At 36.8% G+C, this 16,184-nt stretch overlaps 1 protein-coding gene across 1 annotated transcript; it reads right to left on the bottom strand.

Moving 5' to 3' along the window:
• Nucleotides 1-6,512: 6,512 nt before the first annotated feature.
• Nucleotides 6,513-13,516, bottom strand: LOC309859793 (phosphatidylinositol 3,4,5-trisphosphate 3-phosphatase and dual-specificity protein phosphatase PTEN-like). Its single transcript, XM_082720902.1, has 3 exons — nucleotides 13,265-13,516; nucleotides 9,997-10,221; nucleotides 6,513-6,988 (listed from the first exon to the last, which is right to left on the bottom strand). The coding sequence occupies exons 1-3, from the start codon at nucleotides 13,349-13,351 to the stop codon at nucleotides 6,803-6,805; spliced, it is 498 nt and encodes a 165-aa protein (XP_082577028.1). The 5' UTR covers nucleotides 13,352-13,516; the 3' UTR covers nucleotides 6,513-6,802.
• Nucleotides 13,517-16,184: the final 2,668 nt, after the last annotated feature.

The raw sequence follows: 16,184 nt of genomic DNA, 5'->3' as shown, positions 1-16,184 counted from the left end.
GCAATTCGAATACTCTTTCAGGTTTTGTGCATAAACTGAGGTGAAACCATCCACCTTGAAGGGTAGGTAAAGCCCGGCAAGCATCTGCCGCCGCGGGGCTGGCACAGCGTTTCCCTCGCTGCCCTCCAGTACTAAGGGATAGCAGGAGCTCCCCGAGCCCTCTCGTCTTCCCTTTTCCTTCTCTTCCCACTTCAACTTCCTGCCTTTCTGATCTGTGTTTTGGTCTCCAGGTAGCTGACTTATCACAGGACTCCTACGAGTTTCAAATCTGTATCTTCAGGTTTTCTGAGGTAGAACTGTGTAGAAACTTCCTTGGGAAAGATTCGAGCAGCCTAAGGTTTTCAAGTACTTGTATAAAAAAAATTCAAAACCAAATACTCAAAATAACTTTCTTTTTAAAGAAAAAAATACTCTCCATAGGAAAGCATTTCTGTTTTTATGTCCATCGGTAGCCAAATGGAACATGATATAGACATTTCCAGTGCCCCAACTTTGGTTAAATGCACAGGCCTGAAAGTAATTCATTAATGCACACATCAAGATGCTACTAACAAATTCATTAATATCCAAGAGTCATTCCTCTATGTCAAAGTCATCCAAGGCTGACATTACTTTCATTACAGTGAACTGTGAGATTTCATGGAGAACTATTTGCCTGAATCAAACTATTTGAAACCCTGAAGTTGGACTCCAGCACTCCAAAATTTAAGGCATCCACCCACCCACCCAACGCACATTTATAAAACTTCCCAGTAAGGCAGTTTAGTGAGAGATGAAAGTAAAAACTGAAAGGCATTTGTCAACATAAGATATCATGTGGACAGCTGTATAGAGTGGGGAGAAAAATCCCGAAGGTGCACGTCAACTGATGCCAGTGAATTACAGGCTAATATAGGAAGCCACACAGGAACATTTTCAGAATTTCGCTGCGGTGAACAGTTGACAATCTGCAACACTAGAGCCTTGTTCCATTCCAAACAAAACCTCTGACTCTTTCAAGAACAGATGAGAAACCACATGCAACAAGAGACATAAATTATATTTAATTAAAAGAATGAAAAAAAATATAAATCCTTGTTAAACACTTCGTTTAAAAATACACAGCTTTATTTTATGACCTGGTAATGCTCAAAGATGGCAGCCGACTTCACTCATTCATGTAAAAATATTCTTTAAATGTCAATCAATAAATTTCTAAGTTATGTGTTGCCCTGCCGCTGAATTTTTTTCACCAAAATCCTCAAATAACTACCAAAGAAGAGCTGCATGTTTTGTTAGAAGCCCCCCATTATATTAAACATGGTGAATTCCAGAGCTGAAGGTGAACCACGCATGAAATACTGTCTCTTTGAGATGCTGGAAGTCACACAAGCACAGATTTCAAAACAATTGACTGATAAATAAGCAGTAGCTTTCCCTTTTGGGCAGGTGTCAAATCAATTCAGACCAAATTGAACACCTGTTTGGGAACTATAAAAACTGAAAAGCTCATCCTTCTCCTCCAAACTCGCAGGATGTGGAAAGGCAATAGTGAAATGAACTATTGCATGGTGTCTCATAGGTTCTGTTTAACCATTTAACATGCAATCCCAAAATGCACGTTTAAAATGGCTTTTGAGGAGACAGATCTACAATATTCAGCTTGTCTATGCTAAATAAACGTTAACTATCTTACTTACTCACTTATCACCCTGATGCTAACAGGATCTACACATCATGAGGAATCCGGGGTCTTGGACAGGGCTCTGCACACGATCTGCACCTACAGCACTAAAGTCACTGATCATTGTCTGATGTGACTCAACGCTTTACAAATACGTGTCACATATACTAAACTTAAAGGCTATGAGTATGCATAGTACAAACTTCACTTCTTAAAGAATACACATGAATATGCAGAAAAAAAATGATTGCAGAGTCACAGAAAGTATTCACAATGGCCATGTCTCCACATGGTCGAATTATGAGTATTTTATTATTGTTGTTATGGGAAAGGATTCTCAAAAGAGCTAACTGAAGAACCAAAGGGTATTACCACCAATGAAATTATTCGTCCTTTCCTGTTTTCATATTATCTATTTTTAAAGTCACTGGCCAATAGGAATTTGCCAAGAGTGGATAGCAACATTCTAATACACTTGTAAGAAGGAAGCTCTTGAAGTTTGGAGAAAAGAGCAAGATCATGGTTACAAGAGAATAGACTTGCTCCAAAACCAAAACCAAAAAACAAAACAAAAAACCGATAAGCAACTTAGTTGTTAGGTTTCCTATGGCTCTACAATTTTACAGAAAAACCGGTCTCTAACATTCCACCTTTAAAAGTTTTAAAATACTGTCCTTATACCCGTTTGGACTGATGCTATCCATCTCCATTCAGAAACTTTTCTCTCTGTGCTTGTTAACAGCACGGCCCATCAAAACCTAGACTTCAGTCATCAAGATGCGTGGCTTGTTATCTGGCAGGAATTAAAGAACAAAAGGAGTTGGACATCAGCAACAAATTCTGGAGATTTAAGGGCTTGATGTTTCATCTGCCTCTGGGAGCCTGCAGGTTAAACACGGGTGGTTTTTACTTCTCAGTAGAAATGGTGGTGGCATTCACTGAATCCCACGAACGCAAGAGACAGTGTGGACAAAACGCAAGAACAATGCTCCTACGTCTCAGACATTGCCATGATCCTCTTAGGAAACCCAGTACTTAAAACTCCAGGATGGTAACCCTCACAATACCAAATGGAAGTGCATACACAACCACACACTTTGCATACTTTTTTAGATGATTATACATTATTCACACTTACTGTTTTTTAAAAGCTACACAACAACATGTAAACCTGAAAGGACATGAAGTCTCACTGTTCCATACACGGTCTGCTTTACTTCTCCCAACATCCCTACAAGCTACACCGTCACCTACTAGATCTTACTGTGCTCCGACGAAAGGAGGATATGCCTTAGTCTTTAAACTTTGACTAAGATTAGAAATCACAAGATTAATACAAGCACACGGAGTCTTTCAGACTACTCAGGACTATCAATATTCAAATGGCACAAGTCATGATGAGTAGATGAGGCTTCCTGTATGTTGATGGCAGTATACAAAGGATGGAAAAGTCACCATGTTTAAATCCGAAGTATCAAATCCATGCGGGGATTTTCCTTCAGACATCTGGCTAAGTGGGGGAAAAAAGACAATTTTTCAAGACTCTTAAACTTTTTCAGGACTAGAATGTTATTTCTTGTGCCTGAAACAACTTACTAAGTGTTGACTGCGGCCCTAAAAAAGGGCACGTCTCTTATTAAACATGAGTAGTTGGGACACTCTACCCTCAAGCTGACAAAAGGCCATGTTTTTATAACCGCAGGCTTTGAAGAACACGGGGCGGAGGGGTGGGTGGTGGTGTTACAGAGAACCACATCTGGCTGCCTTTTATTTTAAACCTCAATTCAAATGATTTAAGCAATTCAAACGACCAGTACTCTCATTTAATAAAACACCCACACAGTGACAAGAATGAGACTTTAATCAGTTTTAAGTGGAGTTTATAACACTAAGAGATAAAGGGTTAACAAACACAGTAACAAACGGACATCTGATTTGTATGAGGTGTTATCCTGCACACGTCATTATGTGTTTGTGTATCCTCAGTGCATAGCATTTACACACAGATCCACGGCTGCACAGCACGAGAGTATCTGAAGAGGCTGAATCGCAGTAAGGCTGTTTAACAGACTGAAATGTTGAGTATATATATGCTCTAGGAAAACAGACTGAACTGCTGAGCCGGCAGGGTGGAAGGCAGCTCTGCCAGACACTGCAGTTAGAGCCCCCACTTCCGTGCACAGCCCCACCCCTTCCGTCTGCATGCATGACACATGAACAGTATGTAAAGGTACATGAGGCACTTTGTGGCAACCACAGCCATCGTTATGAACATATTGCACACATTTTCTAGAACTAAACATGGAACTTGTACCCTACTTTTTATGTTTTAAAGCTGAAACATTTGATGCTGCCAGTAAACTCCACTTAAGTTTATAACCTGTGCCACAGCAAAGAACAGGGATGCTAGGTATCCAACTGCCCTGTAATAATTATGGCAAAAAAAAAAAAAAAGTTTGCGAGGAGCTACAGAGGACTTGGGATGGCACAGGGCCCAACTGTATAAGCTTTCTTAAAAGTGATGCCTTCAAGTAACTTCAGACATGTAAGCGGCTGCACATCCAAAAAGTCTAAGAAAACATTCCAGAAACTCAAAGAGATTACCTACAGAATGCATTTCAGGCTAATTATGAATACTGTCATAAATAAAGTTTTAATTAGGACTCAAAAACCTTTCAGTCATAGCAATTCTTGTCAAATTCTATGGGGATGGTAACTGAAATAAAGGAGAGTAGTATGTATAATATATATATATAATATATATATATATATATATATATATATATATAATATATATATATAATGCCATTTTTCCATTTCCAATGACTACACCATAAAATGTAAGCAAGGCTTCTCAAAAACATTGAAACATTCAAAATCAAAACCCTCATTCAGACCTTCACATTCCAAAGGAAAAATAATGTCATTATTGATGACCTGGCCCTCCATGTTATGTTTTAATATACTGCGCCCAAAACTGTAACAAATAACAGTATTAATAACTATCATCAAAACATGAAGAGTGGATTTTCATTTTAGTCAATTTTCAGCTTTTATGAAAGATAAGGTGGCATATAAATTTTAATGCTGAGATCTTAGGAATAGCTGTCTTCTAACTTCACCAATTTAACTTGAGCAGTCAGTCAATTCTCTCTATATATCAATGTTTAAATACAAATGTGTAAATCCTAGGAGCTTTGTTAAAAATGTAAAAATTTTATTTGTTGAATGAAACTGATGAGGTATGGAAAACATGTCAACATTATTTACTAAGAATATTTTAGATGAAGTTCTGCCTTATCTATTTAACCATCAAACTTTATAAATGCTGCTCTAGTAGGTCCTATGCAATCTGTATTTGTAAATTAACTAGGTCAGACCACAGCTAGTGAACAATTTCAGCACCAATAAGTTATTGAAAATGAGATTTTACACCATTAAGAAATAAATTGGCTGGATATTTAAATGTTTCAAGGTTAAGGTACAAATTGAAAGACGCCAAATTACTGGGGAAAAAAACTTCTTTTTAAATAGTATCTTCACATTAGCTTTACAATAGTAGTTGTACTCTGCTTAGAATCATATGCAGTCTGGGCATATCAAATATATGATATTTAAGAAGTGAAATTGAAGCCCTAGTCCTAAGTCTAGCACTATGAAGAAATGATTCAACACTGCACATTTAAAAACAAACAAACAAACAAACAAAAAAACCAAGAACTATTCTTTCAATAAAAAATCGATAAAAGCATTATGTGGGACAATTTCTACTTTGTGCAGTGTTGAAAATTTACTGCAACTCTAATTTCCTTTTTAACACAAATAATGTTCTTTTAAATATAAACATTATATGTATTCAGTATTCAAGTAAAATTCCCTAACAGTTAATGACATTTAAAAAATGTGCAAAACTGCAAAACTCATTGTAATAGAATGTGTAAGGTCAAAAGGGCGGAATGGCTGACAGCTATTGGATTGAATAAGTGCATCATAATCTTTAAAGAAAAAACGCTTACTGTAGAATCTCAAATTGAAATTTCCTGTGCAGCATTACAAAATATTTTATATTCAATGAGAAAAAAGAAGCTTGCAGGCAGCACGTGAAGCATCCACAGCAGGTATATGATTGAAAACTAATAAAGTAAGTGTACGTGGTTGACTGATGTAGGGACTAATAGCATCTGACTTTTCGCACTGGCCTTGATTACACAGGAGATGGAGCAGTCGTTACAATTCAGAAAATGTATTTTAATAGATCATTGTCGATTTTTATAATGTTTCAAGCCCATTCTTTGTTGATAGCCTCCACATTTATATGTCTAAGTCATTGTTGCTGTGTTTCTTATCTATGACCACATTATTTTTATATCCCTTCATTTGTGGATTCTTAACAAGTTGTGGAAGGTTCATTCCTGTACCCCAATACAGAGTCACTCTCTCTAGCTGCCTTTTCTATCACCAATATGCTTTAAAAAAAAAATGCACAAAACAACAAGCAGTGACAGCACCCAGTTCCTCAAACATCCAGATTAATAACTGTAGCATGCTAAAGAAAGGTGCGTGAAGTAGCTGGAGATAGTATATGGTCCAGAGTCCAGCTAACAGATATCCCTTTCTGAGCACTCCCTCCATTCCCCTAACCCGAATACATGCATTAGAATGTAGCAAAACCCTGGAGAAACTCCTCTTAGCCAACTGCAAACTTACCTGTTGCCACAAGTGCAAAGGGGTAGGATGTGAACCTGTGTTATCACAAAACTCTTGAGCCACTTCAGTTGGTGACAGAACACAAAATGAGAAATTCCTACGTATACACATCAGTCTGTCTCCACTTTTTATAAAACTGGAATAAAATGGGAAAGTGCCATCTTTATTTATCCTAATTGAATTTTAAATGTCTTTTTGACACAAAAAGGTATATACATGACACAGCTACACAACCTTTTTTCAACTGGACAACAAGTGTCAAAACCCTGTGGATGTATAGGGTAAAACAAGATTGGTCAGGAAAAGAGAATTGTTCCTATAACTGGTAATCTGACACAATGTCCTATTGCCATTAAAAAAAAAAAGGTCCAATTTCAGTTTATTCAAGTTTGTTTTCATGGTGTTTTATCCCTCTTGATTAAAAAAAAAAATTCAGACTTTTGTAATTTGTGTATGCTGATCTTCATCAAAAGGTTCATTCTCTGGATCAGAGTCAGTGGTGTCAGAATATCTATAATGATCAGGTTCATTGTCACTAACATCTGGTGTTACAGAAGTTGAACTGCTAGCCTCGGGATTTGACGGCTCCTCTACTGTTTTCGTGATGTACAGCTTCACCTAGAGAAAAAAGACCAAGTTTAAGTGGAAAATCCATAAATCTGACTAATCTTAAATGACTTAGTAGAGATACATATTTTAACAGATTTGTTTTTTAAAAATGCAATGACAAACAGGATCTTGAAAAGGCAGCTATCTTTTAAATGACCGTCTGCTTCAGATTTCCAATGTTTTCTTGTTATACACTGAAAAGATACACTGGGATGTACTAACATAATAAGCATAAGCTGTAAGCATTAACTAAATAATTCTACTGAAAAAAAAAAAAAGCACTGAGACTGAAGTTCGTTGGTCATTTAAAAAGTGTCTTTTCAATAAACTTCAATGTACAAATAGCTGAGATCCAAAAGAATGTTGCACTTACTACCACTCTGAGCCTCAGTGTATTTTCTGACACAAATAACACTAAACAAGTACTACATTATAAAAACACTGACTAGCAGCGATGTTTGGGATCCCGTCAGCCCTGAAGGTTAAGAACATCAGACAGTGATCTGACAGTGGACAAAGGGCCATCACAGCAGTGCTGGAGAACCGTCCAACAACTCAGCGAGGCAGGGATTTCCGTCTCCCCGGAGAGGAAGCAGAGGCCCAGAAGGCAGTGGATCTGAGGCTTCCATCAGATCCGCCAGGAAGACCCTTGCTCTTTCTGCTCTATCTACAACCTACCCCCGACCCACTACCTAAAAGTCATCCTCACTTCTCCTCCTCTTACATCCAACATCTGCTCCATCAGCAAACCCTTTTGGGTCCACCCACACGATGCCATCTCTACCTCCTCAGACAGCTTCTCAGTGTGCCCACTGCTACCACGCTAGTCCCTGCAGCCACCACCTCTCAGCTACATTAAACCACGGTGGCAGCTTCTCACTTCATCTCCCAGCTCTGTCCTTGCCTCCTCTCCAGTCTACATTTTAAAGACAAAATTCAGATGACATCCTTCCTGTGCTGGAAACACACCAATGTCTTCACAGTCAGACCGATGTGCTTTAGTCAGAATGGCTGCTTGTCTACTGCTCCTCAAACATGGGAGAATCATTCTGTCTCAGGGCTGTTGTATCTGCCCCTCCCTCCCATCCCAGATGTTTGTACTGCTCACTCATTCCATGTGGGCCTCTGATAAAAGGTCACCTGCTAGAGAGGTCTTCTCTTAACTATTGGGCTAAAAAACACACCAAGATCGTGCTTTATGCCACCTCTGCTCATTTGTTCATAAACACTTACAGCATTATATCTGTTTACTGATAACTGAAAGAGTTTTAATTTGTAATCACAAATATATATTCTTGTAATATTAAAAAATATTTAATATTAAAACAATAAAACCAGAGGAAGTCACACCATAAAAGCTAATAATTAAGGAAAACGCAGACATAGTCGATGGAAACCTGTGAATTCTCAAAGACCCTTCTAATCACTTAAAAGAAGTCTAAGATTTAAAGGCACTTAATATTGGATTTATTTTCACTTAAAATATGTAGCCTCCCATTTATTTTTAGGATTGCTCACAATATTCTTATACTTACCAACTATGGGTAGGCTTGCTGCATATTATAAAAATGGAATGAGGCAAAATAAGTAAAAAAAAATTTTTGAAAGAGAAAGAAGGGTATGGTGAAAGGAAGGAGGAAAATCAGGTAGAGGGAGGAACAGGAAAGGGGAAGGAAAAAAGGGCAAACTACCATTTGGAAATATTGACAAATCAGATTTTTTTAACCTGGAAAATTCTTATCAACACACAGGACTAAAAATACACACACACATCACATATAGATATAAGTAAGGACCCAAATAATTCCACAATATGAGGAAGTAGAGCTTTAGAAAGGGAGTAACACAAGAGCTTGACAAGAGGCCTTTCAGACCAACAAGACTGAAGCAAAGGCTACCACATGGAAGGGTAGCCAAATGTGGGAACAGCAGGGGAAAGATGGAAGGTGGGGAGGTCCTCAGGGAGAGAAAAAGAACTGAAAAGACTGGAGGCAGAAGGAGCTTAGCATTTGGAAGAACTGAAGAGAGAACAGATTGGGTGAATCTTGGAGCAGGAGCAGAATGTGGCTAGAGCTCATGTGGGAGGTAAGCCTGGGCTGAATTATGTAGGTCCTTGTAGGTCATATCAAAAAACCACAAGGTCTTTAAAAAGTATAAACAGGAGTGATAACACCATATCAATTATAACAATCTATCTATCTCAAGATCACTCTGAGGAGTTGAGAATAAACTGGAAGGGGACAAAAGTAGGAACAGTTAAGAACATTCCATATGAAATACTATGCAGCCATCAAAAAAAAAATGAAATCTTGCCATTTGCGACAACATGGATGGAATTAGAGCGTATCATGCTTAGCGAAATAAGTCAAGCAGAGAAAGACAACTATCATATGATCTCCCTGATATGAGGAAGTGGTGATGCAACATGGGGGCTTAAGTGGGTAGGAGAAGAATAAATGAAACAAGATGGGATTGGGAGGGAGACAAACCATAAGTGACTCTTACTCTCACAAAACAATCTGAGGGTTGCTGGGGGCAGGGGGGTTGGGAGAAGGGGGGGTGGGGTTATGGACATTGGGGAGGGTATGTGCTTTGGTGAATGCTGATTCAGACCTGTACCCCTGGGGATAAAAATACATGTTTATAAAAAATAAAAAAAATTTAAAAAAAAAAGAACATTCCATATGAATCATTCCCAAATGACTGAATTCCCTTTAACTTCGTTCTTCCCTCATTCCTATTTCATGTCCCAAAAACTGAATTCCCCTTCCCAACCCCTGCCCCAGATTTCACCAAACAACAACGAAGAAGGGCCGGGGTGGTGGGGGAGGCAGCTTTTTAAAATTTTGTGTGCATCCATGTTAGAAACTCACATTACTGATACCTAAATATTGCTTCTAATTAATACTTAATTTGATTTAAACCTCAGTCACACAAGTCCTTTACCAGCTATATACTTAACACAGACACACACACACAGAGTCACCCACAAATTCCTCGAAATGTTTTTAACTTACCTTAAAATTTGGAGAAAAGTATCGGTTGGCCTTGTCTTTGTTTGCTTTGTCAAGATCATTTTTTGTTAGAGTGAGTACTAGATATTCCTTGTCATTATCTGCACATTCTATACTGCAAATACTATCAATTTCTTGATCACAGAGACTTCCATTTTCAACTTTTTCTGAGGTTTCCTCTGGTCCTGGTATGAAGAATGTGTTTACCCAAAAGTGAAACATTTTGTCCTTTAAAAAAAAAAAAAGACATTAAATTTTTTTTAAAGAAAATATATCACCTATATTTAATACGCATCCCAAGAAGTCAATAAAATAGGTGACACGTCATTTGGTAGTCTGAATAAAGACAAACATACAGACTAATATTTGGCAAGCTACTGGTTATCTGTTGCTCTAATTCACGTATGTTTATTCTTTTTTCAAATTTTAGACAAAAATGTAACTCCACAGGTTCTAAGATAACTTAATTTTGTTTTAAAACCTTAGGTAAAGTATTTCCTTTCTTGTCTAATGTTAGCCTTAAAAAATGTTTGAGTTTGTATATATGTATGTATTAAATAATCAGAAATGGGTTTTATGGTCTATTTCAACAAGCTATCCATTACAGGGTCACCTGGGTGGTTCAGTCAGTTAAGTGTCTGCCTTCAGCTCAGGTCATGATCCTAGGGTCCTGGGCTCAAGTCCCGCATCAGGCTCCCTGCTCAGTGGGGTCTGGTTCTCCCTCTACAACTCCCGCCCCAAATCCTTCTTTCTCTCCCAAATAAATACATAAAATCTTAAAAAAAAAAAAAGTTATCCATTAGAAAATTTACTTTAACAAAAGTTCTTGAAATGTCCGTACAACTTCCCAAAGAAGCAAGGCAGATACATTTCTACTTCAGAAGCAATGCAAACACTAAGTGGCTCCAGTTTCTTACACTACAATGTATATGCCTGAAAAACCTCAGAATATGAGGGAAGGAAGACAAGTCATTCTGACTTTTTTAGGTTATAAAATGCCTATTTTTAAAGAATTACTTCTTAAAAATAATACAAGGTCCTGTTAATCAAAAAAAACATATCAATCAGAAGTTCATCACGTCAGCCCTTTCATGACCAACACAGAAAATGTTCTCTCTCTCTCTTCATGACTAGAATTTGGCTGACATGGCCCATGTGACAGTTAATGATGTGCAGCTTTATGACATCTTATCTGGTGCCTTGAATTGCCATCAAATCTTTTATTCTAATTTACCTATTAGAACTATTATTCTAATAGTTTTGCTATTTTCCCACAAAGATGTAAGACCTTCAAATATCTTTCATTTAACATTCTTTTTATCTTTTAACAGTACCTAGCAATCTCATATGTAAGTCTTTTTTAAAAAATATTTTATTTATTTATTCGACAGAGATCATAAGTAGGCAGAGAAGTAGGCAGGGGTGGTGGTGGGGGGGGGAAAGCAGGCACCCTGCTGAGCAGAGAGCCTGATGTGGGACTTGATCCCAGGATCCTGAGATCATGACCTGAGCCGAAGGCAGAGGCTTTAACCTTCTGAGGCACCCAGGCGTCCCTCATATGTTAAGTCTTTAAAAAAATTTTTGTTAATTTCAATTATTTTAGCAAAGTCACTAAGTTAGTAACAGTACATATATTTAACTTAGAGTCAGAAAAACATAAGCTAGTAATATTTAAATCTTAAAAAATGTGGATTCTGTATAGGTAATGATTATATTAAATCTATTTTTGTTTAAATCACAGCAACATTTATAATAGGTAAGCAAAATCACATAAAATGCAAATAAATATATGTAAAGTAATCCCAGATATACTACAAATATTAATCTAATCTTCCAATTTGTATGTATTAAAGTAACATACAGACAACTGAAAATAAGGACTTACACATTCCTAAAGGTATAGGGACAGAGTGATGCAGGTGCCTATTTTTAAAAGTAAAATATAAAATTTTAGGGGTACCTGGCTGTCACATTTGGTAGAGCTTGTGACTCTTGATCTCAGGGTCATGAGTTCAAGCCCCATATTGGGCGTGAAGCCAACTTTAAATAAATAATTAAAATAAATAAATAAATAAAATTTTGTGTGTGCCAGTCTTACAATGAGCAGAAGGGAAAAGATAATTTTAAACACCTGCTAATGCTTCCTGGACTACAGAAAAATTATTTCCCAAAGTTATCAAGATATATTTAACTTTCACTTATACAGAATAGGTAGGAAATGGGTTTCTAGTGGAAAAAAAAAAACAGTTTAACATTTTCTCTTTTCCCAGCTATATGGCTTCTGGGTATAGGAAATTGTATTTCTTTAGATAAATCAAGGGAGAGTTTAAAGTTTTAATAATAAATGAAACTTCCTTTTTTTTTTTTTTAAGCTAAATATCAGGAAAACTAAATCAGTTCTATTACTGAGAATGTCTAAAGAATGGCAATACACTATGTGGTATGTTTAATGAGGCAGTAACAACATACAAAGCTAGAATCTTTTTTCATTATACCCCAAAATGTTGCACCTTAGGCGCACTCATCTCAAATGTTCACACTTCACATCTTAAACCAAGAGGGTTTTAAGAATGAGCTCTTGAATTCCCTAACTATGGCTCAGTAAGAAGCAAACCCCACTAACTTTCTGAATCTGTATACTTAATATCACACTTTTTCACTCGTTATTACTTCTTTTGTATACTTATCACTCTAACTAAAATTCAAAATATTCAATAAATTTGAGAAAGCCAAATATAAAATGACATAGTGTCACAAAAAATAAACCAAAATGGGGGGAAAGTGTTTTGTGTCATTACACAAGACCATGGAACAGATCTTATTTATACATATAGAGAATTTTTTTTTTTATAAACCCATGGCCCCTGGCCCCTTGCTAACTTTTTCTTGGTAATTGATCATCCTGTCTAAAAAGATGGTAACTGATTTAATGGGGTATGCAATCTTTAATATTTTTATAAACTTTCTCTGCATAACCCAACTTAAAGAAAATTCATTTCAAATTACAATGACATAAGGACTTTTACTCTAGTAAGATTTTTTTTTTTTACCAATATAATGGCTCATCAGTGCTATGGTAAGCAAACCATGCGTAGATCTAACAGAAAACCAATTATAATTAATTCAATGAATGGTCAGTCACAAAACATTATCCTGTAATCTCTCCTTACAGAATGATTTCTGCCTAACCAAATATTTTAAGCAAAAGATCTGAGGTTACTCTTCAAAGTATGATTTTGGATATTCTTCCCAATAAAAGTAAAGGGCAAACCTTTTTTAGCATCTTGTTCTGCTTGTGGAAGAACTCTACTTTGATGTCACCACACACAGGCAAAGACTGAGGGAACTCAAAGTACATGAACTTGTCTTCCCGTCGTGTGGGTCCTGAATTGGAGGAATAGATCTTCACCTTTAGCTGGCAGACCACAAACTGAGGATCTGCATGGTTAAATACATGTTAGCATCATTCCACAGGAAATGCCTTCAAATGTCAAACTGTCAAACACCATTTTAATGGTTAATATTAGCAATACACACAGAATAATAATTCGGCATCTGTAGCCCAGATCTAAAACACATCAATATTTTTTAAAAAGGTCAGAAAATATAGCCAGTACAAAAGTTTCCCTAATTTTAACCTTCAGCATAAAGTTCTACTTACTGGTTCTAGTTAACAAATACTAAATCCCAATAGTAGACTTCTGGAACTACAATAACAGCAAAACTTTAACATTAAAATGTTAAAAATCTAATATAAATTAGATTTATAATTAAGATGCAAAAATAATCTTCTGGCACATCTATGAACTGCATGAAAAGTAACTTTAAAAACAGATATTTGCTGCAGTATTTTAATGTCTCTACCATGTAATAAAACCCACAAAACACAAATCATTACATGTTCATAAGACGCATGAGAATACAATCTGTAACAAAGTTATAATAAATTCCATAAACACAAGACTCTATTTATAAAAATATTAACTATCATTTATTTTACCTATAGCTCATATTTAATTTCTTAAAGGGATATAAAGCCATCATCATGAGAAACAGGAAGACAGAGATTGGAAATGTCGGCAAAGAAATACAAGACTCAAGCGGGAACTGTAGCAAAATCCCCCTCCCTCCAAAACACACTCCACTTTCATTAACAAGTATTTTGGCTTTGGTCCCTGTCTGTTTTAAAATAAAGGAAAGGATTATATGTTTTAGTGATTAACCTTACGAGTAAGTGGGTCTTGAAGGAAATATGCCAAGACCATCAAGAAATAAAATCATAAGCTAGCAAAAAGTACATGAAAAATTTCATGTGTATCTCATATATATTTATATATAAAATATGCACATATATAAAAACTGGCATAAAATCCTTAACGCTAAAAGGCATCATCGTTAGAGATGCAGAAAGAAGTATCATGTTGTTTATCAATGTGACCAACAAGTGAGAAAAAGGCAAAAGGCGTTGCCAAGCTAGATGCACGTTCCCATCAGTAAACACGTATGGGCTTATCCGTGCGTATCTAGAGCAGCACCAGCACTCACATAATAAACAGAAGTTCTGATAACAGCCTGTTGGGTTTTTCTAATATGAATGTGAGCCATTTATCACAAGAAAAAGGGCACTCCAAAAAGGGGAAACATTACCAACAATCTGTCCATAATTTTCACTTCCTTGACTAAAGGTTCAAAGTACAGCAAGCCATTTTACAAGACTATGTGATTCTGAAAATTTCACTAGAAACTCTAGCTTGAAAAAGCAAAACATTTATTCCAAAGCTATGATAAAAATCAGCCAGGATGAAATGCCTTGTAATCTTATTAAGACTCCACTAGTTCAGAATGTGATAATCCTCTTTTTAGGACTTTAAAAAGTGTATTAACAGTAAAAGCCAGATTTCAATTAAACTACATCTAAAATGTGCACCTTCAGGAATTCTAGAACTGTGTGATCCATTCATAAACTAATTACAAATCAGCGTCACTTAGAATCTACCCCAAAACCTAAGTTTAAAAGTTTTTCTTAAATCACTACAGAAAATCAGTTCATTTACAATACAAATTCCCCATCTTAGATCTTCAAGGGCTAACTTATCAGAAGTCCAACATCAGTGCAGTTCTGCTGACTTCTAAGACACAAGCCAAGTATTTTCTCTTTGATACAACTGACTGTGTTCTAAAGAAATGACAAGTCAATACCTGGTCAACAAAAATCAGGATTAAACTGTTTTGACATATGCCTACTGACAGAAAATCACACTGATCATCTTTTACTAATGTTTTAACCCTTTCAGATGTGAAGAGTATAGTAACTTTTCCTTTATTTAGGAATATTAGGACAATAATTCAGTAAGAAAACAGCTGCTGACCCCTAACAACTTTGCAGAAACTACTTCGTTTTCCTCAAGGGTCCCAACCTTTCCCCTGAACCCAAACTCCCAACTCACCAGGTCTCACACTCCTCCCATTCTGTTTCCCTAAGCCTTCCCAACCTCTAGCCCAATACCATATTTACACAGAAGGCTAATTAGTTACTATGCCTGCTGCCTGATGCTCCCAAAACACCAGATCTAGCTCTCACCTAAGATTCAAACCCACTTTCAAGAACCCACTGAGGATCTTCATATAAACAGCTCCCCTTAACCTGACCAAAACATGTTTAAAAACAAAAAACATTCATGTCTCCCAAGTCTCAGTGAGATTCGTTTTCCCTTCTCCCCTCTTTTGGGAATTATTCATATGGCCAGAATCAAAACTGACAAAATGTTTAAATATAAAAGGGAAAGGAGATTTGACTGCCTTAGCAAAGCACATCTGGCTCACAAGAAGTCCCGTAACTGGATTCCTTTCCACCACTGGTTCCCCATCGTGCAATCACCACTTCCTACCCAGCCAGACTTAAAACAGAGCCTACGCCTCTTGACCTGTCACTGATGCAACAGCACCTATCAAATCCAGTCTAACATCCCCATTTAGGCTCCTCTGACAGCGGGCCACACATGCCACCCTCCGTGCCTCTGGGTCCAGCTCATATCCTGCTATTGTACTTCAAGTCACACCTGCAGTACTTCCTTCAGTTTTAATGCCAATATAAAAGGTACACTTTCTCTACCATTCAAGGAAGAGCTGGACTTCCTCTGTGAAACCATATGACAACCCCTAAAACTTTTATTTTTCTGAATACACCATTT

This window comes from Mustela nivalis (genome assembly GCF_964662115.1).
Source record: "Mustela nivalis genome assembly, chromosome: 2".
Classification (NCBI taxonomy): domain Eukaryota; kingdom Metazoa; phylum Chordata; class Mammalia; order Carnivora; family Mustelidae; genus Mustela; species Mustela nivalis.
Note: the sequence above shows the minus strand (reverse complement) of the source record. Positions and strands in the feature narration are given on the sequence as shown.

Coding starts and splice junctions, on each gene's coding strand:
- LOC309859793 (XM_082720902.1), bottom strand. CDS start 13,351: ATGTACTTTGAGTTCCCTCAGTCTTTGCCTGTGTGTGGTGACATCAAA. Junction 10,222..13,264: donor AGAACAAGATGCTAAAAAAG/GTTTGCCCTTTA, acceptor TTTTTTTTAAAG/GACAAAATGTTTCACTTTTG. Junction 6,989..9,996: donor ACTTTTCTCCAAATTTTAAG/GTAAGTTAAAAA, acceptor TTTTTTCTCTAG/GTGAAGCTGTACATCACGAA.